Source organism: Mobula hypostoma, chromosome 14, assembly GCF_963921235.1.
Source record: "Mobula hypostoma chromosome 14, sMobHyp1.1, whole genome shotgun sequence".
Taxonomy (NCBI): domain Eukaryota; kingdom Metazoa; phylum Chordata; class Chondrichthyes; order Myliobatiformes; family Myliobatidae; genus Mobula; species Mobula hypostoma.
In genome coordinates, this window is record NC_086110.1 from 11,431,333 (window position 1) to 11,454,604 (window position 23,272).

Consider the following 23,272-nt stretch of genomic DNA (forward strand, 5'->3'; position numbering starts at 1 on the left):
GACCGGGTCTCTGGCACTGAGCCTGGCACTGTTGTGCAGGAGAGAAGGAGGGAGAAGAGAAATGCGGTAGTCGTGGGGGATTCCATAGTCAGGGGAACGGACAGGAGATTCCGTGAGCCTGATAGAGATACCCGCATGGTGTGTTGCCTCCCAGGTGCCAGGGTACGGGATGTCTCGGATTGGGTCCTGAATATTCTAAAGGGGGAGGGTGAGCAGCCAGTTGTCTTGGTACATGTTGGTACCAATGACATAGATAGGACAAAGGAGGAGGTCCTGAAGAGAGATTTCCAGGAGTTAGGAAGGAAGCTGAGAAGCAGGACCTCCAGGGTAGTAATCTCGGGATTGCTACCTGTGCCATGTGCTAGCAAGGGCAAGAATAGTAGGATCAGGAAGATGAATGCGTGGCTGAGAGACTGGTGTAGGGGGCAGGGCTTCAGATTCTTGGAGAATTGGGATCTCTTCTGGGGGAAGTATGACCTGTTCAAAAAGGACAGGTTACACCTGAACCCAAAGGGGACCAATATCCTGGCGGGAAAGTTTAATAGAGCTGTTAGGGAGGGTTTAACCTAATTTGGCAGGGGGATGGGAACCGGAATGACAGAGCGGAGGAAGGGGAAAACAGAAATAAATCTAAGATAGTGTGCAGTAGAAATGTCAGGAAAGACAGGCAGGTGATGGGGCAAATTTGTAGCCATTGGGATGAGTTGCAGTGCAATAAAGTTGCAGTGAAATCAAAGCAAAAAGTATCAAATACTGGTCTTAAGGTGTTGTACTTAAATGCATGCAACATAAGGAATAAGGTGGATGATCTTGTCGTACAGCTACAGATTGGCAGGTATGTGTAATGAACCAGAGGTGATTAGAGAGATTGAGGTGAAGGAACCCTTAGGAGGCAGTGACCATAACATGATTGAGTTCACTGTGAAATTAGAAAAAGAGAAGCCGAAATCTGATGTGTCGGTATTTCAGTGGAGTAAAGGAAATTACAGTTGCATGAGAGAGGAACTGGCCAAAGTTGACTGGAAAGGGACACTGGCGGGAAAGATGGCAGAGCAGCAGTAGCTGGAGTTTATGTGAGAAATGACGAAGGTGCAAGACAGGTATATTCCAAAAAAGAAGAAATTTTCGAGTGGAAAAAGGATGCAACTGTGGTTCACAAGAGAAGTCAAAACCAAAGTTAAAGCAAAGGAGAGGGCAGACAAGGAAGCAATAATTAGTGGGAAGACAGAGGATTGGGAAGTTTTTAAAACCTTACAAAAGGAAACCAAGAAGGTCATTAAGAGGGAAAAGATTAACTATGAAAGGAAGCTAGCAAATAATATCGAAGAGGATGCTAAAAGCTTTTTCAAGTATATAAAGAGTAAAAGACAGGTGAGAGTGGATGTAGGACAAATAGAAAATGATGCTGGAGAAATTGTAATGGGAGATAAGGAAATGGCAGAGGAACTGAATGAGTATTTTGCATCAGTCTTCACTGAGGAAGACATCAGCAGTATACCGGACACTCAAGGGTGGCAGGGAAGAAAAGTGTGCGCAGTCACAATTACGACAGAGAAAGTACTCAGGAAGCTGAATAGTCTAAAGGTAGATAAATCTCCCAGACCGGATGGAATGCAGCCGTGTGTTCTGAAGGAAGTAGCTCTGGAGATTGCGGAGGCATTAGCGATGATCTTTCAAAAGTCGATAGATTCTGGCATGGTTCCAGAAGACTGGAAGATTGCAAATGTCACTCCGCTATTTAAGAAGGGGGCAAGGAAGCAAAAAGGAAATTATAGACCTGTTAGCTTGACATCGGTGGTTGGGAAGTTGTTGGAGTCGATTGTCAAGGATGTGGTTACAGAGTACCTGGAGGCATATGACAAGATAGGCAGAACTCAGCATGGATTCCTTAAAGGAAAATCCTGCCTGACAAACCTATTACAATTTTTTGAGGAAATTACCAGTAGGCTAGACAAGGGAGATGCAGTAGATGTTGTATATTTGGATTTTCAGAAGGCCTTTGACAAGATGCCACACATGAGGCTACTTAACAAGATAAGAGCCCATGGAATTACGGGAAAGTTACATATGTGGATAGAGCATTGGCTGATTGGCAGGAAACAGAGAGTGGGAATAAAGGGATCCTATTCTGGTTGGCTGCCGGTTACCAGTGGTATTCCACAGGGGTCTGCGTTGGGGCCACATCTTTTTACATTGTATATCAACGATTTGGATTATGGAATAGATGGCTTTGTGGCTAAGTTTGCTGACGATATGAAGATAGCTGGAGGGGCCAGTAGTGCTGAGGAAATGGAGAGTCTGCAGAGAAACTTGGATAGATTGGAAGAATGGGCAGAGAAGTGGCAAATGAAGTACAATGTTGGAAAGTGTATGGTTATGCACATTGGCAGAAAAAATAAACAGGCAGACTATTATTTAAATGGGGAAAGAATTCAAAGTTCTGAGATGCAACGGGACTTGGGAGTCCTTGTAGAGGATACCCTTAAAGTTAACCTCCAGGTTGAGTCAGTAGTGAAAAAGGCGAATGCAATGTTGGCATTCATTTCTAGAGGAAATGAGTATAGGAGCAGGGATGTGATGTTGAGGCTCTATAAGGTGCTGGTGAGACCTCACTTGGAGTACTGTGGGCAGTTTTGGTCTCCTTATTTAAGAAAGGATGTGCTGACGCTAGAGAGGGTACAGAGAAGATTCACTAGAATGATTCCGGGAATGAGAAGGTTAACATATGAGGAACGTTTGTCCGCTCTTGGACTGTATTCCTTGGAGTTTAGAAGAATGAGGGGAGACCCCATAGAAACATTTCGAATGTTGAAAGACATGGACAGAGTGGATGTGGCAAAGTTGTTTCCCGTGATGGGGAGTCTAGTACGAGAGGGCATGACTTAAGGATTGAAGGGCGCCCATTCAGAACAGAAATGCGAAGAAATTTTTTTAGTCAGAAGGTGGTGAATCTATGGAATTTGTTGCCATGGGCAGCAGTGGAGGTCAAGTCATTGGGTGTATTTAAGGCAGAGATTGATAGGTATCTGAGTAGCCAGGGCATCAAAGGTTATGGTGAGAAGGCAGGGGAGTGGGACTAAATGGGAGAATGGATCAGCTCATGATAAAATGGCGGAGCAGACTCAATGGGCCGAATGGCCGACTTCTGCTCCTTTGTCTTATGGTCTTATGGTCTTAAGTGTTAGAGCCTTTGTTTCTTGTGTTTTGTAGTGACCAGAATAGTGTCTGCCCTGAGGGGACAGAGCAGATTGTGCAGCCATGTTATGACGAAGTGGTTGAATATCAATTAATTGAAGCTGCTGAAGCTAGTCACCAACATGAGGTAAGGGGTTGATGGGGTAATTATCCTGTTAAATGGTAATATTAGCCTTGAGGATGAAATCCTTGATTCATCCCCTTGTGGGTTATATTAATGATCTCATACTGTATCTACAGCAGATTGAAAGATTTCTTTAACAACAGGAGAATTATACCAAGCAAAATAAGGGAAAATATTCAAATTGAAACTAACATGGGAACAGTGTCAAAGTGTGCCAGCTAGTCCGGTATCTTCCAAAGGAGCAATAATAGTGCAGTTAGTATCACCCTTAACTCTTGAATGGTGAAGGTCATCAACCCAAGTTACTGACTTCAGAGTAACAGCCTATTTTAGAATGTTGCACTGACAAAGTGCAATCCCTCTGACGTGGTATTACGATGAGTCCCATTCTGAGCTGTGTTAAAAAGTGACAAAATAGTATCTGCTCAGGTCAGTACAGCATAATACAAGCCCTTTGGCCCACAACATTGTGCCAACCCTTTATCCTACTCCAAGATCTCCTTCCCTCTCACATAGACCTCCATTCTTCTTTCATCCACGTGCCTATCTAAGAGTCTTTTAAATGTCCCTAATGTACGTGCCTCTACCAACACCCCTGACAGCACATCCCATACACCTTCCACTCTCTGTGTAAAAAATTATGCCTCTGACCTCTACCCTATACTTCCCCCCAACAGCTTAAAGTTATCCCCTCATATTAGTCATTTCTGCCCTGGGAAGAATCTGGCTGTCCACTCAGATCTATGTCTCTAACCATCTTCTACACCTCCATCAAGTCACCTCTTATCCTCTCCAAAGAGAAAAGCCTTAGCTCACTCATCCTTTCTAATCCAGGCATCATCCTGGTAATTACTCTCTGTGGAGCTTCCTCATCTTTCCTCTAATGAGAACTGAACAAAATATCCACTAGTGCAATCTAACCAGGGTTTTATAGAGGTACACCATTCATTGCACTGCCTTCATCAATTTGTTTTGTTACATCCTCAAAGAACTCAGTCAGGCTCATGAAGCCATGTTGACCATCCCTAATCAGACTCCATATGCTTGTAAATCCTGTCTCTAAGAATCCTGCTCAATAGTTTGCCCACTACCAATGTAAGACTCGCCAAATGCATAATTCCCAGTTTTATCCTTATTACCTATCTTGAGCAAAGGAATAACATTTGCTACCCTCTAGTCCTCTGCCACTACTCCTGTGGAGAGTGAGGATGCAACGATCCAAAGGCACAACAATCTCTTTCCTCACTTTCTGTAGTAACCTGGGGTATATCCCTTTTGGGCCCTGCAGACTTATCTATTGCAATGTTTTCAAAAGTTCCAGCGTATCCTCTTTCTTAACATCAACTCCAGAGAAGTTTGACAATAATACAACAAAGTGACCTAACAGCTGATAGGAAGAAAACTGTAAATTGTGTAGTCAACTGAGCATGAGAATAACAACTGAACTGATTTTATATAGAGTAATGCATTTGGGGAAAGCAAACAAGGCAAAGAAACACAAAATAAATTATAGGATCTTGAGAATGTATGACAACAGATTCCTCAGGGTAGAAAGGAAAATAGATAATAAAGGCATATGAGACACTTTCATTTATAAGCACACAAAAGTCGTACCTTAACCATGATGATTTAGATTTAGATTTAGATCATATGCCATAGAAACATAAAGTGAAATGTATTGTATTAACAACCAACACAACCTAAGGATGTGATGGGGACAGTCCACAAATGTTGTCACACATACCAGCACCAGTGTAGCATATCCACAGTATTTAGCAACACAAGCAACAACAACAAAACAGCAACAGCAAAACAGGCCCCTTTCATACACACACACACACACAAACACACACTCACACACAAACACACACTCACACATACACAATGTCACACACATACAAACGCACACACACACATATACACACTCTCACACACAGTCACACACATACACACACACACACACACACACACACACACAATGTCACACACATACAAACACACACATACACACACACACACACACACACACACACACCCCTTCAATCCAAGTGCAGGCTGTCTCTGGGCCTCCAACCTCCAGTCCTTGATCCAGACACAGAGTCACAGATATTGGACCTACAACCTTTGGACAATCTGACCCAGGGGCTTTGACCTTTGACCCTCAACCTCTCTTCAATTTCAGTCTTCAGACTATAGGCATTATCCTTGGGATTCTCTGCTCTTTGGACTTTGACCTTGGACTTTGCCAACCACTGGGTATCAATCCCAGGACTCATTGATCATGGGACTTTGACCTCCAGGCCTTGACCCTGGACTCACAAGAAGCTCCAACACCAGGACTCACCGGCCTGGCAAACAGGGGTGTCATTGACCTATCCCTGGAGCCCACTGACTTTGGTCCTTGACACAAGGATCACTGGCCTTTATTCTCCATGCCTGCTGACCCTACATCTGCCCTTGGGGATTGCTGGCCTTCAACAGTGCAGTGTACTGACCGGGTCTCTGAACTCTGGCTTCTGCCCCTAACTCTTCATTTATTACCTCTGACCTCTAATGCTCCCTCATCCCTGTCCCTAAGCCCTAATCTGAGCCATAACTCCCCTCACTGTCCCCAAAACTATCTCTATGAACCTAAATAACAGCTACATCTGAGCCATGATCTTGATGGACATTGTAGCTCAGTGCCATCTCAAAGGTTCAAAGGTTCATCTATTATCAAAGAAGGTATGCAGTATACAACTCTGAGATTCATCTTCTCCAGATAGCCACGAGGCAAAGAAAACTGTGGAGTTTGTTCAAAGAAAAACAGCAACCTCCTACTCAAAAAAAACAATCTCGCAAGCGCAACACAATCAACATGCCCCCACACAAAAAACTAACAAATCACTCCAAACGACAAGAACATCAATCTCCAAACCCACAACAACCCCCCACATACACAAAATAAACTAACAAATCACTCCAAACAGGAACAAGGAAGAACAGGCAAGTACACAGAATGTAAAAAACATAGAAGTAACAGAGTCCACAGTTAAACATAGAACATAGAACAGTACAGCACATTACAGGCCCTTCGGCCCACAATATTGTGCCGACCTTCAAACCCTGCCTCCCATATAACCCCCACCTTAAATTCCTCCATATACCTGTCTATTAGTCTCTTAAACTTCACGAGTGTATCTGCCTCCACCACTGACTCAGGCAGTGCATTCCACGCACCAACCACTCTCTGAGTAAAAAACCTTCCTCTAATATCCCCCTTGAACTTCCCACCCCTTACCTTAAACCCATGCCCTCTTGTATTGAGCAGTGGTGCCCTGGGGAAGAGGTGCTGGCTCAATTCATAAATCACAGAACTTCAGTAATATCCACCGACAGCTTCAAGGGAGAGAGAGACATCACTCGATCGCAGAGCCCTTCCAAGATGTGTCACACACAGATGGCTTATCCGGCAGCAGTAAGTGATCTGTCACAGCAGCGAGCAAGAGGCAGGTGGTCGGTTCTGAACACTCTCTCACTTCCAAATTCCTCTACGCTTCAATTGGTGAGATCGGTGAGAAATGGAGTCGATCATGGGCTCATACTCTCTAACCCTTCTCAGCACGAGGCCACTGGTGCTTGCCTCCAATTCCCAAGGACAATGGTGAATGAACATAAGAGACAATGGTGAGTGTTTGGTCTCCAGATTCCAGTAAATCTGTGCCACCACCAGATCAGGTGCAGAGAAAGATTATGAGAATGTTACCAGAGTTCAAGAATCTTATTTTTTAAGAAAGATAGAGTAAAGTTGTTTTTTTAAGTAGAAACAGCACATGTGAAAAATACTTAGATGAGGACTTGATATGCCTCATTTTACAAGGTTATACATAAGTCTGGGAAGTGAGATTGGACTAGTTTACTTGATTGTCTACCCTGTGTGAATGGCTTCCTTCTGAGTTTAAATTACTATGATTCTATAACACACAATAAATCCCTTTCCTCTCCCCCCCCCCCCACACACAGGCAGTGTGTGCACATATGCATCTACATGTACAACGCAAAATAGTGCTTAAAAGTGCATGAATCATTCAATATCAAATAAAAGTCACAGATTCTTTGAAGCATTTGGCTCAGCACATCCATGGAAACCTCTCTGCCATCTGCATAAATCCCATTTAGAACCATAGAACCATAGAACATTGCAGCACAGAAACAGGCCTTTTGGTCCTTCTTGGCTGTGCCGAACCACTGACCTGCACCTGGACCATATCCCTCCATACACCTCTCATTCATGTACCTGTCCAAGTTTTTCTTAAATGTTAAAAGTGAGCCCACATTTACCACTTCATCTGGCAGCTCATTACACACTCCCACCACTCTCTGTGTGAAGAAGCGCCCCCCCCATGTTCCCTTTAAATTTTTCCCCCTTCACCCTTAACCCATGTTCTCTGGTTTTTTTCTCCCCTTCCCTCAGTGGAAAAAGCCTGCTTGCATTCACTCTGTCTATACCCATCATAATTTTATATACCTCTATCAAATCTCCCCTCATTCTTCTACGCTCCGGGGAATAAAGTCCTAACCTTTTCAAACTTTCTCTGTAACTCAGTTTCTCAAGTTCCGGCAACATCCTTGTAAACCTTCTCTGCACTCTTTCAACCTTATTAATATCCTTCCTGTAATTTGGTGACCAAAACTGCACACAATACTTCACATTTGGCCTCATCAATGCCTTATACAACCTCACCATAGCATTCCAACTCTTAATACTCAACACTTTGATTTATAAAGGCCAATGTACCAAAAGCTCTCCTTATGGCCCTATCTACCTGTGACGCTACTTTTAGGAAATTTTGTATCTGTATTCCCAGATCCCTCTGTTCTACTGCACTCCTCAGTGCCCTACCATTTGCCTTGTATGTTCTACCTTGGTTTGTCCTTCCAAAGTAATTCTGACGAGGGTGATGTCCTCCTTTTTTAAAGAAAGGGGCTTCCCTTCCTCCACTATCAACTCTGCTCTTAAACGCATCTCCCCCATTTCACATACATCTGCTCTCACTCCATCCTCCTGCCACCCCACTAGGAATAAGGTTCCCCTGGTCCTCACCTACCACCCCACCAGCCTCCAGGTCCAACATATTATTCTCCGTAACCTCCGCCACCTCCAACGGGATCACACCACTAAGCACATCTTTCCCTCCCCCCCTCTCTCTGCTTTCCACAGGGATCGCTCCCTACGCAACTCCCTTGTCTATTCGTCCCCCCCATCCCTCCCCACTGATCTCCCTCCTGGCACTTATCCGTGTAAGCGGAACAAGTGCTACACATGCCCTTACACTTCCTCCCTTACCACCATTCAGGGCCCCAAACAGTCCTTCCAGGTGAGGCGACACTTCACCTGTGAGTCGGTTGGGGTGGTATACTGCGTCTGGTGCTCCCGATGTGGCCTTTTATATATTGGCGAGACCCGACGCAGACTGGGAGACCACTTTGCTGAACACCTACGCTCTGTCCGCCAGAGAAAGCAGGATCTCCCAGTGGCCACACATTTTAATTCCACATCCCATTCCCATTCTGACATGTCTATCCATGGCCTCCTCTACTGTAAAGATGAAGCCACACTCAGGTTGGAGGAACAACACCTTATATTCCGTCTGGGTAGCCTCCAACCTGATGGCATGAACATCGACTTCTCTAACTTCCGCTAATGCCCCACCTCCCCCTCGTACCCCATCTGTTACTTATTTTTATACATACATTCTTTCTCTCACTCTCCTTTTTCTTCCTCTGTCCCTCTGAATATACCCCTTGCCCATCCTCTGGGATCCCCCCCCCCGCCTTGTCTTTCTTCCCGGACCTCCTGTCCCATGATCCTCTCGTATCCCTTTTGCCAATCACCTGTCCAGCTCTTGGCTCCAACCCTCCCCCTCCTGTCTTCTATCATTTTGGATCTCCCCCTCCCCCTCCAACTTTCAAATCCCTTACTCACTCTTCCTTCAGTTAGTCCTGACGAAGGGTCTCGGCCTGAAACGTCGACTGCACCTCTTCCTAGAGATGCTGCCTGGCCTGCTGCGTTCACCAGCAACTTTGATGTGTGTTGCTTATTCTTATTCACTTTGTCTTTATTCCTGACAGGAACATACCAACTCTGCACTCTCAAAGTTTCTCCTTTGAAGGCTTCCCACTTACCAATCACATCTTTGCCAGAGAACAACCTGTCCCAATCCACACTTTTTAGATCCTTTCTCATTTCTTCAAATTTGGCCTTCTTCCAGTTTAGAACCTCAACCCTCATAGGGACCATATTTGCTCTCATAAGGACCATATCCTTCCATGCATTTCTTACTTAAATGTCTGTCTCAATAATAGTAATAAATGAAAGAAATTTGGAATATATTTTGTAGAGAAACTGCATCTCCAGTCATTTGAAAATATTTACTTTTTCATAATAATTATGTTGTTACTTTTACATTTTAAATAAGGAGGAGGAGGTTCTGAAGACCAAGTTAGAACAAGAAGGTAAGTGTCCTAACAGCATCGCTTAGCACAAAAGAATGATTGGGGTTATTAATAATTACATCAGTGTTGCATGGCTACATGTGCCTTTGGACAGTGTGAGGTCAGATCTGTCTCAACAGGGTGGGAATTCTTTCATGCAAAACACTTTAGGTGTAACAGTCTGACAAGTGATGCTGTCTGAGATGAAATACCTGTTACAGTCTGGGGTGAAATGTCAGTTACAGCCTGAGGATGAAATGTCTGGTACAGTCTGTGGTGAAATGTCGGTTACAGTCTGAGGTGTAAAGTGTGTTACAGTCTGAAGTAATGTATGGTACAGTCTAAGATGTGATGTGATGCAAAGTATTGGACAGTTTGAGATGTGATGTATGCTATGCTATGAGGTGTGGTGTGCTGCAATGGCTGAGATTAGATCCATAAAACATGAAAGGCAATGTAAATTATACTTGTGGTACAATGAACGTTGTATTGTGTGTTATGTTGTCTAGGAAGCAGTATTTAATCTCCAACTCAATATGTAAACCTACAATAAAAACAGAGAATGCTACCAATACTCAATAAGTCAGCCAGCATCTGTGGAGAGAGAAACCTAGTTAACACTTCGGCACTGAACTTTCTTCAGAACAGATCACTAACCTGAAAAGTTTAAAAAATGCCGATACTGGACACAAAATGTTAACTCCTTTTCTGTCTACAGATGCTTGCAGGCTCATCATCATCCTTTGTTTTTATTTGGGGTTTCCATCATCTGTCAAATGTTGCTTTTGACTGAAACCTGCTTTTGCTCTTTAGTTGCAGACACTCTGTGCTGAGCCATTGTCAGTACAAGTTGATGCACATTCCTAGAAGTGCCTAGTAACCAGCATCATGTCTAAACGAAGAACCGACATAGCCTTAGTCCATCTCGTTCGTGATATGCCGCTGACTCCTGGATGTTCCTCCCCCAGTTCCCAGTATGCTTTAGAATTGCCCAACGTACCCAGCTACCGTCCCTCAAATTCTCGGCTACCTCCACTTAGCCCTAGGAGGCAAACATCTGGTGTCATAAACCCCAGCTTCTTGCCCGAGGAGTGGTCTCCATTGCATTGTATAGGTGAACATTATGTGTACTGTTTGTGTTTCATGATCTCCGTTTTGTGCATTTTACTTGGTTTTGTATACCTGCATGTGATTGCCTAGATTGAATCCTGTGTGTTAAGAACATCCTTGTGGTTTGTGATATGCATTCATGGTCAATATTTAAATTCACAAATAAAAAATCTGGCCTGTAAGCCTCTAGCTCCTGCTGCGGCCTGAAGCCATTTTTCTGGTCAACCAACATTTTCTTATGACCATAATGGCAGCCCATTCATCCCATGATATGTGCTGATCTTGATGTCCATTTATACTAAAATTCCTCCTGTTGTGTATTATCCATATCCTTCCATTCCTTTCATATTTATGCGTTGATCTAAAACCTCTTAAACTCCACCAATCTGCCTGTTTCCACTTATACCCACTAGTGATCTACTCCAGGTACCTACCACCCTCTGTGTAAAAAAGTTTACTCCTCACATGGCCTTTAAACTTCCCCTCTAATCTTAAAAGAATGTCCTCTGGTGTTTGACATTTCTACCCCGGGTCACAGAGTCATAGAGAGGTACATTACAGAAACAGGCCCTTTGGCTCATCTACTTCATGCCAAAACCACTTAAACTGCCCACTCCCATTGATTGTAGCCCTCCATACCCCTACCATCAATATACCCATCCAAACTTCTCTTAAACTTTCACATGCACCATTTGTGCAGGCAGCTCATTCCACACTCTCACCATGCTCTGAGTGAAGAAATTTCCCCTCATGTTCCCCTTAAACTTTTCACCTTTCAACCTTAGCCCATGACCTCTGGTTATAGTCCCACCCAACCTCAGTGGAAAAAGCCTGCTTGCATTTACCCCCCATAATTTTATATGCCTCTATCAAATCTCCTCTCTATCTTCTACATTCTAAGGAATACAGTCCTAACCTATCCAATCCTTTCTTATAGCTCAGGTACTCCAGACCTGGAAACACCCTTGTAAATTTTCTCTTACTCTTCCAATCTTATTTACATCTTTCCTGTAGGTAGGTGACCAAAACTGCACACAATACTCCAAATTAGGCCTCACCAATGTCTTAGACAACTTCAACATCCCATCTCCTGTACTCAATTCATTGATTTATGAAGGCCAACATGCCAAAAGCTTTCCTTACAACCCTATCTACCTGTGACGCCACTTTCAATGAATTATGGACCTGTATTCCCAGATCCTTTTGTTCTACACCCCTCCTCAGTGCCCCACCGTTCACCATTTTAAGTCCTGCCCTGGTTTGTCCTCCCAAAATGCAACACTTCACACTTGTCTGTGTTAAATTCTATCTGCCATTTTGTAGCCCATTTTTCCAACTGATGCAGATCCCTCTGCAAGCCATGGTAGCATTCCTTGCTGTCCACTACACCCCCAACCTTGGTCAGAGTCACCAGCTTTTAATTTGCTGGTTTTTCTTTAGAGCCTATTTTGAACAGCAGAACAACAGTGGCTATCCTCCAATCTTCTGGTACCTCACCTGTCACTATGGATGATTTAAATATCTCTACTAGGGCACCGGCAATTTCTGCACTTACATCCCATATGGTCCAAGGGAACACCTTGTCGAGGCCTGGTGATTTATCCACCCTGATTGGCCTCAGGATAGCAAACACTTCTCTGCAGTCTGTACAGCGTCCATGAAGATGGTGCTTCTTTACCTCACTTCTAGAGACTCCGTGTCCATGTCTTGAGAAAACACAGATGCAAAAAAATTTACTTAAGTTCACCCCCATCTGTTTCGGCTCCACACATGGATTACCATTCTGGTCTTCCAGAGGGCCAATTTTGTCCCTTGCAATCCTTTTACTCTTAAAATATCTGTAGAATCTCTCAGGATTCTCTTTCACCTGGTCTGCTAGAGCAACTTCATGCCTTCTTTAAGCCTTCCTGGTTTCTTTCTTAAATGTTCTCTTGCACCTCATTAGTTCTTACCTGCCTATACCTGCTGAGCACCTTTTTTTCTTAACCAGGACCTCAATATCTCTTGAAAGCCAAGGTTCTCTACATGTCTTTGCCTTTTATTCTAGCAGACATGTACAAGCTTTGTACTCTCAAAATTTCTCACTTTTGAAGGCCACCCACTTACCAAGTACACCTTTGCCAGAAAACAGCCTATCCCAATCATTTCTGATACCATCAAAATTGGCCTTTCTCCAATTTAGAATCTCATCCACGGACCAGATCTATCTTTTTGCATATTTAATTTGAAACTAATGGCATTGTGGTCACTAGATGCGAAGTGTTCCCCTACACAAACTTCTGTCACCTGCCCTGTCTCATTCCCTGATAGCAGATCCCATATTACACATTCTTTCGTTGGGACTTCTACCTACTGATGAAGGGGACTTTCCCGAACATATCTGGCAAACTCTATCCATCTAGTCATTTTACAGTATAGGATTCCCAGTCAACATGTGGAAAGCTAAAACCACCTACTGTAACAATCTTATGTTTCTTACAACAGTCTGCAATCTCTCTGCGAATTTGTTCCTCTAAATGCTTTGGACTGTTGGGTGGTCTGTAATTTCCCCCATTAACGAGGCAATTCCTTTCTTATTTCTCATTTACACTTATAATGCCTCACTAATCAAGTTCTTCAGTCTGTCTGGGATGGAGCACTGCCATGACATTTTCCCTTTATTAATAACGCCACCCCTCCTCTTTTAATCCCTCCTGCTCTATCACATCTAAAACAATGGAACCCCAGAATACTGAGCTGCCAGTCCTGCCCCTCCTGTAAGCAAGTCTCACTAATGACTACAACATCATAATTCCAGGTGTTGATCCATACCCTGAGCTCATCCGCCTTTCCTATGATACTTCTTCCATTGAAATATATGCAACTCGGGACACTGGTCACACTATGCCCAACCTTTTGATTCTTGACTTTGTCTGCAGTCTTACCAACATCTGTCTCCACAACCTCTCCACTAACCATTCTGGCACTCTAGTTCCCATCCCTCTGCAACTCTAGTTTAAGCCCCACTGTGCAACATTAGCAAATCTTCCCGCTTGGATATTGGTCCCCCTCCAGTTCAGGTGCAAACCATCCCTTCTGCATTTGACAAGGTTCCACAAGGTAGGCTTATTCAGAAAGTCAGAGGGCATGGGATCCAGGGAAGTTTGGCCAGGTGGATTCAGAATTGGCTTGCCTGCAGAAGGCAGAGGGTCGTGGTGGAGGGAGTACATTCAGATTGGAGGGTTGTGACTAGTGGTGTCCCACAAGGATCTGTTCTGGGATCTCTTCTTTTCATGATTTCTATTAACGACCTGGATGTCGGGGTAGAAGGGTGGGTTAGCAAGTTTGCAGACGACACAAAAGTTGGTGGTGTTGTAGATAGTGTAGAGGATTGTCGAAGATTGCAGAGAGACATTGATAGGATACAGAAGTGGGCTGAGAAGTGGCAGATTCAGTTCAACCCGGAGAAGTGTGAAGTGGTACACTTTGAAAGGACAAACTCCAAGGCAGGATACTTGGTAGTGTGGAGGAGCAGGGAGATCTGGGGGTACATGTCCACAGATCCCTGAAAGTTGCCTCACAGGTAGATAGGGTAGTTAAGAAAGCTTATGGGGTGTTAACTTTCATAAGTTGAGGGATAGAGTTTAAGAGTCGCGAGGTAATGATGCAGCTCTATAAAACTCTGGTTAGGCCACACTTGGAGTACTGTGTCCAGTTCTGGTCACCTCACTATAGGAAGGATATGGAAGCATTGGAAAGGATACAGAGGAGATTTACCAGGATGCTGCCTGGTTTAGAAAGTAGGCATTATGATCAGAGACTAAGGGAGCTAGGGCTTTACTCTTTGGAGAGAAGGAGGATGAGAGGAGACATGATAGAGGTGTACAAGATAATAAGAGGAATAGATAGAGTGGATAGCCAGCGCCTCTTCCCCAGGGCACCACTGCTCAATACAAGAGGATATGGCTTTAAGGTAAGGGGTGAGAAGTTCAAGGGGGATATTAGAGGAAGGTTTTTTACTCAGAGAGTGGTTGGTGCGTGGAATGCACTGCCTGAGTCAGTGGCGGAGGCAGATACACTAGTGAAGTTTAAGAGACGACTAGAGAGGTATATGGTGGAATTTAAGGTGGGTGGTTATATGGGAGGCAGGGTTTGAGGGTCGGCACAACATTGTGGGCCGAAGGGCCTGTACTGTGCTGTACTATTCTATGTTCTATATTCTAAAGGTCCCACCTGCCCAATGATCCACAAATTTTTCGTCCTCCCTCCTACACCAATTCCTTCCCCATGTGTAAACTGTAAAATCTTCCTAGTTCTGGGCTCACTAGCATGTGGGATAGGTAACAATCCTGAGATCACAACCCTGGAGGTCCTACCCTTTAACTTAGCATTTAACTCCCTGAACTCACTTTGCAGAACCTCGTCACTCATCCTACCCATGTCATTAGTACCTACGTGGGGAAAAGATTCTGACTATCATAATTTTTTGGAAAAACCCTTGTTAGGTCTCTGTTCTGCCTCCAATGCTCTAGGGAGAACAAATTTGTCCAATCTTTGTTTATTGGTCACACCCTCTAATCCAGGAACATCATGGTAAACCCCTTCTGCACCTTTTCTATAGTCTCCACACTCCTCCTGTAATGGATCAATCAGAACACTTAATACTCCACTGAAGTTTAATATAGATAAAGCATGACTTTCTTACTCTTATACACTGCCCTTATCAATGAAGGCAAGCATGCCATCTGCCTTTTTTCCACTTATACACTTGTGCAGGTGCTTTCAATAGAGCTGAACCCCAACATCCCTCTGTACCTGAATGCTATTAAAGGGTCTACCATTAACTGTATACTTTCTCTTTTCCTTTGACCTCTCAAAAATTAACACCTCATATTTGCCCAAACTAACCTCCATCTGCCATTTCTCCATCCGTATCTGTAACTAATTTATTTTCTTTGTTAGACAAAGTATATTTATTATCAAAGTATGTATGCAATATAGAACCCTGCGATTCATCAACCCTGCGATTGTGGAGTCCTTTATGCTATCACAACTCCACAAGTCATAATGTCACCCGTAAACTTGCTTATCCATCCATCTACATTTTCATCTGAATCATTTATGTATATCACAAACAGGCCCCAACTCAATTGCTTAGTTATTATGTGTTATGTGTGCTTTAGGATAATTATTGGTGTTTAGTTTGGGGTTAAGAATTGTAATGTTGGGCAGGTCACTTTGATTTGGGTCTACGATTTTGGAAGCCCCTTTCTCTCACCCCCAAGTAATGTTATCCTTGCTTAGGTATCATCTCTGCATTTAGCACTATTAAGAGGTGATAGCAATTCACCAACCAGATCTCTGGGAAGGCATTGAATATTTAAACATAGAGGGGGGTCTCTAAAATCAGAATCAGAATCAGGTTTAATATCACCGGCATATGTCATGAAATTTATTAACTTTTGAGCAACAGTACAATGAAATACATGATAAATAAATAGAGAGAAAGCTGAGTTACATTAAGTATATGTTTGTCTATTAAATAGTTAAGTTAAAATAAGTAGTGCAAGAAAACAAATAAAGAAATAGTGAGGTGGTGTTCATGGGTTCAATGTCCATTTAGAAATCAGATGGCAGAGGGGAAGAAGCTGTTCCTGAATCGTTGAGTGTGTGCCTTCAGGCTCCTCTACCTCCTTCCTGATGGTAACAATGAGAAGAGGGCATGTCCTGGGTGATGGGGGTCCTTAATGATGGATGCCGCCTGCCTAAGGCACCACTCCTTGAAGATGTCCTGGATACTACAGAGTAACAACTCTTCATGACCATCATAATCCCCTCTTTACTTTATTAGAGCCTCCTAATGCCTCGTGGCCTTCAGTGAAAATTGAAGATGTGGATTCTGAAGTGGATTCTTTAAAATCAGGTCAGAATAAGTTGCCTCCAATTGAGTCACCCTCCTCAACAAGCAAGAGCAGGACACTTGCAGTGCCCAACGTCCACAAGGCAACACGAAGGTACGAGCACCAACTGGTAATGAGTATTTGGAAATTAACCCAGTAGAAAGGTCAACTTGCTGGAGTTCCTTGTATATGGATTAGTATTTTCAATCCAGGTGACATCAGACTAGAGATATGTAGATCAAGCTGGCAGCCAAGAACAAATGAAGAGCACATGGCTGGAATGCAGTAACAAATAAAATTCAGTAAAACAATGATGAATGCTCGGTGTAGAAGTGACAGGTTTTACAGGTGAAATTGAACTTGGCATAGGCGTTGGAGGTGGTCATTCACTCACCATCTGAAAAATATATGAGAATCAGTCAAGATGAGAACATTTCATGGAAAAATTTAGATTAATTTAGCAATTTAACAGGCAAATGAAATTAGTTTTTAATCATGATGAATATAACATATTTTAGTAATGAATTGAAAAGAAGCTAGAAATTATAGTAAGCTTGTTGTTTTCTCTGCTGAGATTAAGAAAAGTCTCTTAACTGTCTGCTGACATAGCATCACATTCCTTAATAATGGTGCCCAGAAGCTGAGGACACAATGTTGCTCAGTGCAGGATTCGTTAGTTTTAAAGGAACAATGGAAAGGACAGATACATCAAAGGCATCTGTACCTAAAAAATTAGAACATAATGGCAAATGTACAAATGAAGGAGCTGAAATAAAAACAGAGAGCAGAAAATACTTCATTATATTTAGAACAATTAAGAACTGCAAAAGGCTGAGGAATTTTCATAGATTATTGATTTAATTTACTTGTTTTTTTCAACACCTTGTCACAAAAGATAACCTCAAAAGAAACTAAGATGTGTATCACGTAGGAACCTTTTACAGTGACAGATACAGAACTGTTATAATCAAGGCAGTAAAAGTAGGTTTCTGAGACATCTTTACTTGTGGTATTTTTATTTACATATGCTCTCCTTATAGGTGTATGCCCCATAACTAAACCCACAGAGCTCTGTCCCAATCAAGGGCTGGGAACACAATGGGTGCTTGAGTTTAATTGGTTAAGCCAGCAAAACTTAGAAATGAGAAAAGGCTTTCTCCACATTTTTCAGACAGCATCTTTTTTACCTACCATAAGTTTTCTTAGTCCATTTTATTATTGGAAAACAGAGACCTTTCTATTTTCATTAGATTTCAGTGAATTATAAAACATAGCAAATAATGTCAGCTCCTCTGTGTCAAATCAATCACAACTGCTCCCACATGCCACTTTCAGCTGCTTTCTTTCATAGCCACCTATCCACATAATGCTTAACTCTCATGGACAGTCTCATTATTTTGTTTCTGCTTTGCTTTATGCTTTCAGTTCTGTTAAGGATTTGGAGTAAGTGACCAGCTCCTGGTTTTGTAGTAGTGAAAATGTATGAAATAGAACATATTAATGGTAGAACCTGTACGATATAGAACACCGTGATGACTGACCAGGAATAAGCAGTAGTGTTATTAGAAGAAAGTGCAATACAGTAGTGCAAAAGTAATATTAGACAAATAGCATGCCATGTTGCAGTGGAACAGTAATTTCTTCATTTTTATTGTTTCACTTTCTATGCATTCATTGTTCAAGGGGAAATGTATCTGGAGGCTGGGATTTTCAAAAGCAAAAACCTGTCACAGTCGCAGATCCATCTGGAATACTCTGCTCGTAGAAGATTGTTGTTACTTTGAACCACTTAGCTTTGACCTTAGGTCAAGTCATAAAACAATGCTGCATTCAAGGTACTTTCCAATTAAGCAGTGGAGAATTGATGTCCTTCTTGGAAAGAATTAAACATAATTATCAGGAGCAGGAGTAGGCTGCTCAGTCCTTCATGCCTGCACTGCCATTTAATAAGATCATAGTTGATCTAATTGTAACTTCAACTCTGTGTTCCCATCAGTCCCTGTAACCTTTCACCTCTAATCTGCCCAACTGTTCCTCCCAAGACAATCTACACAGTCCAATCATTAGCTTAATAAACCTTCTCTGAACTGCAATCTTAAGTAAGAAGATCAATCCTGTACACAATACAACCAGTATCCTATAGCCTATTGAAAATTATGCACAAGGATATCCAGATCCCTCTGCATTGCAGAGCTCTGCAATTGCTCACCCTATATATAATATGATTAATTTATTTTTCCCCGGTGAAATTGATGGAGGATGTGAACTTTGTGCTTGTGTGCACTGGAGCAGAGTTTGTTGGTGAACACGATTTGCTGCAGTTTCAGTCTACCATAGCAAGCTATTAAACTGTAGTTGCAACTAGAGCCAGGTGCTCAGTTACATTTCCCAATGCTGCTTCATTTCAGCTCGTGCGGGCTTCCTGAGCTTTCAATCACACAGAACTATTTAGCCAGGATGTGAAGGTTCATGTTGATGAAATGAGGCATCTGTTGTTGAATTAGCATTGCCACTTTCCTCCAGTGCTCCCCAAGCTGCACATGATAGTCGTTGGACTGAATTATTTTGATTGTTTATGAACAATAAGCATTAATTACGCTTTTTTCGCTAAACAGAAATAAGCCACCATCCCATGAAGCCAGTGCAGAGCAGCCAGGCCAGGAGTTACACGGTGAAGCTTGGCAAAGCCAAACAAGTCTTCAGGTTGATGATAGGTCAGTAAGACATCGTTTTTTTTGTTTTGACCAACAGTTGTTCAATGATTGATTTTGTCCAGGTTTTTCCTGCTGCTTATTTTTGATGCTGTTCCTTTCCATCACTGTTCCTGTAATCTATCAAAGGATGTGGACTGAAGTAACATTGAAAGGGCAAGTCTATGATTCTAGAGGGTGTAGAGTTGGGACATTGTGCAGAGCCAACATTGGCACCCAACCATCCAGCAAATTTCAGGCACCCTGAAATCAGCTTTATTATTCAGTTTCTGAATTTGACAAGATTAAACATGAAGTACAGTGTTACTGGTGCTGTGAAATTACCAGTGTGAAACAGAAGCTGGTTAAACAAGTTTCACCTTGATCATCAGGATCTGACCTTCTGTAGAAGGACTGTAATTTGTCTTAAGTGTACCTTGGAAGATGTAAATGCTAAATTAAATTAATTCAATAAAATAACCAATGAGAGTGAAACAGGGAGCAGGAAATCCGACATCTGTACAGCCTATATGGACGAGCCTATATGTTCACAGTTCAAAGTAAATTTATCAAAGTACATATATGTCACCATATACAACCCTGACATTTATTTTCCTGTGGACGCACTCAGCAAATCTATAACAAGATAAATGAAAGATCAACTGGAATGCAGAAGGCAACAAACTATAAAAATGCAAATATAAATAAATAGCAATAAATAATGAGAACATGAAATAGCAAAATGAAGAGTCCTTAAAGTGAGATAATTGGTTGTGGGAACATCTCAATGGATGGGCAAGTGAGTGTAGTTATCCCCTTTGTTCAAGGATCCTGTAGGACAGCAAGGAGAGAACAGGGCATCATAGCCTGATGGCATGACATTAATTATTTAATCAGTTACTTTTAATATTCATAGCCTGAGATTTGGTTTGGTTTATTTAGGGCACACATATTTACTTCTGACTGGCACTCAAAGGCAGAATCTGAATTTCTTGGACAGCCGGATTTCTTGAATTCTGGCTGGATCTCCTGTTCCCTTACTGCAGCTTTCAATGAATGGAACAGTGCTGCAGTGCTGAGTTGAGGCAGAGGCTGGAAGCCAACATGAAGGAACTGTGATAGTTGTCAGTGAGGTCCCTAGTGCTGGAAAGACAAGCATCTTACATCAACAGGTTAAGCAGCTACAGGCATTTGCCCGATGAAAACTTAACAGTAAAACAGCAGGGCTGAAAGATGACAGAGCCAGAGACTGTGTGTTGGGTGTGTTGGTAGTGCTAAATAGTAAATGACTATGCCAGTATCCAAGGGCAATATTTCATAGCTCCATGAACAGGAACAGTCCACTCTCCTATCAGTTCATGCTATTGTCTATATTCAATATTCCTACCTTCTTTTTTTTGCGTAAACCTATCAGGGTAACCCTCTAATCCCTCCTATATAGCAATGAGTTGGAAAAACTAATGGACCATTGAATCATTGAATGTTGGCCCTTATTACATGCTGTTTTGTGTTTCATGTACCAGGACCCAGGGACCTATTTAGACCATAAGATAAAGGAACAGAATTGGACCACTTGGTGCATTGAGTCTGCCCTACCATTTGATCATTTTGGGCTGATTTATTTTCCCTCTCAACTCCATTTTCTTGCCTTCTCCATGTAATCTTTAGCACCTTTACTAATCAAGCTTTAAATATACACAATAATCTCATCTCCACAGCCTTCTGTGGCAATGAATTCCACAGATTCACCACCCTCTAGCTAATTCCTTCTCATATCTGTTCTAAAGGGACATCCTTGTATTCTGAGGATGTGCCCTCTGGTCCTTTAGTTTCCTGCTTTCTGGCCATCTCCTTTCTTGTATAGTGGCACTGCATTTACGGTTTCTCCATCTTCTGGGACTGTCCAGGACATTTTGATAGATGACAACTAGTATGCATAATAATGAAGCCCTTGGATTGTACTTTGATATACAGTAAATGTTTTTGGTGTTGCCATTTAGGTTACAGTTTTAACACTGGCACATATCATAACCTATTTGGAAAATCAAAGTGACTAAATGCAGCTTAACTCCTCAGTTTCAGATCTCAGCAGGGTTCAACATCAAGCATTACCAGTGCTATTGTTAACGAGCGCCTCCAGGAATTGGTTAAACTCTTTAAAGAACGAACGGAACGAGTCAAAGAAAAGCTTATTGACCCTGATGCATCCGAGGATGAGGGAAGCCCAACTGCATGTAAGTAAAGGGGAGTTTGGGATTGAGTTCAGGACATGATGGTTGCAATGGGCCTGTTCAGAAGTGTGAAATGATCAATTGGCTCTACTTTATGGTCTGTCTGGACCACTGGCTGATTGGCAAGAGTGTCTCAGGAAACACGATAGACAATGGATGTGGAAGAACACAAGAAGTGGCAAACATGACTGGAGAGTTTGGAGCACAGTGCTAACTTGACTGACTGTACTTTGAGTACTTAGTGGGTTGGATGTTCTCTGATGCCTACAGCCAGGGAGAGAGCTCTGTGGATGTGTATGGGCGAGGGGTTTGGGAGGGTGGGAAGGGGAGAGAGATGTGGGAGAAAATGCAGAGTTGATGTTTCAGCTACTGAACTGGTCAATCTCCTACACATTTTCTTTCATTTTTATGCCATCATTGTGGTTCACTGTTGTGTTTTTAAATTTGGTTTCTAATTCATATAAGAATTTCTTAAGATTTGGAAGCATTTGATCATAATTATTATTTAATTATTAATTGCTTATTTTCCCTTTAAAAGTTGTACTAGTGACTAGTGAGCTGTCATATTGTGAAAGAATAATCTGTTTCTATTGCATAGCAAATACATTTTTTTCTCCTTTTGTGGATAACACCATATAAAATACATCTTTAAGTGAGGAGTGTAGTTAAAAAAGAAAATAAATACACCTGGCAGAAGGCGCTTAGCACAGCTTCAGTGGTTGTTTCTGTCACGTAACCTTCCACCTGACCCACCTGAATGACCCCAGCCAGAGGAAGGTGGAGCCACTCCCATTTCTATTGGTGCAGAAATTCCAAACAATCTCCAACTGGTGAATATCTGTAGGGGTGGGTAATATTTCCCTGTAGACATGCTGTTAAGCCAAATGGCACTGTCTAACCAAGCATGCTTACTCAATTTTACTTATTCTCTTCACTTAAACATGTCTTATTGATGTAATTTACAAAATAAGATTTTTTAAACTGTCCATTCTATGCAAACAGATCGATCACTCTAACGATATTCTTCCATTCTTCCTTTGGAAGTTCATGAGGTCACGATGGGCAGAATATAAAAGCACTTTTTCTATTAATTTATTCTATTAGAGCCACTCACTCATATCCCTGTTTACATAATGCCACAGCACCCTCGAAGGCGGCTCCGGCAGCTCCTGCCCCACCCCCAGAGGAGAAAAAGGAGGAGGAAGAGAAAGAGGAGGAGCACTACTGTGAAATGATGTGCTGCCGGTTTAAAACAAGACCTTGGCTCAGGCGGATCAAATCCGTGGGACTTCCATCCAGCGTTGATCCTTTCAGCAGTAGGTTTAATTGAATCTGTCTTTCAAAGTTTGAAACTGTAGTCAGTATAGGAACTGAATCTGAGTAACAGCCAGTCAACAGTTATGCTACCTAAAGCAAAATACCTAGTTGGGCAGTAACTGGTCAACAAGATATTTTCTGAAGAGGAGCTAGTTAGCAGATATATATGATGGGGCAGGATCTTAGCCAAAGAAAGACTGGATTGTAGGGATTTATCTGAGCAGTACAAAGGGAACAGAGCCTGGCAACAGG

At 42.4% G+C, this 23,272-nt stretch overlaps 1 protein-coding gene across 1 annotated transcript in view; it reads left to right on the forward strand.

Annotated features, from left to right (window-relative positions):
- The window catches only part of cngb1a (cyclic nucleotide gated channel subunit beta 1a), a 74,327-nt gene that overhangs the window by 6,923 nt on the left and 44,132 nt on the right, over positions 1–23,272 (forward strand). Inside the window, exons 3-8 of the mRNA XM_063067543.1 lie at positions 3,211–3,322; positions 9,778–9,814; positions 16,734–16,896; positions 19,398–19,496; positions 21,549–21,706; positions 22,846–23,019. Of these exons, the coding sequence (XP_062923613.1) occupies positions 3,211–3,322; positions 9,778–9,814; positions 16,734–16,896; positions 19,398–19,496; positions 21,549–21,706; positions 22,846–23,019 (743 nt within the window). The remainder of the gene's footprint in view (positions 1–3,210; positions 3,323–9,777; positions 9,815–16,733; positions 16,897–19,397; positions 19,497–21,548; positions 21,707–22,845; positions 23,020–23,272) is intronic.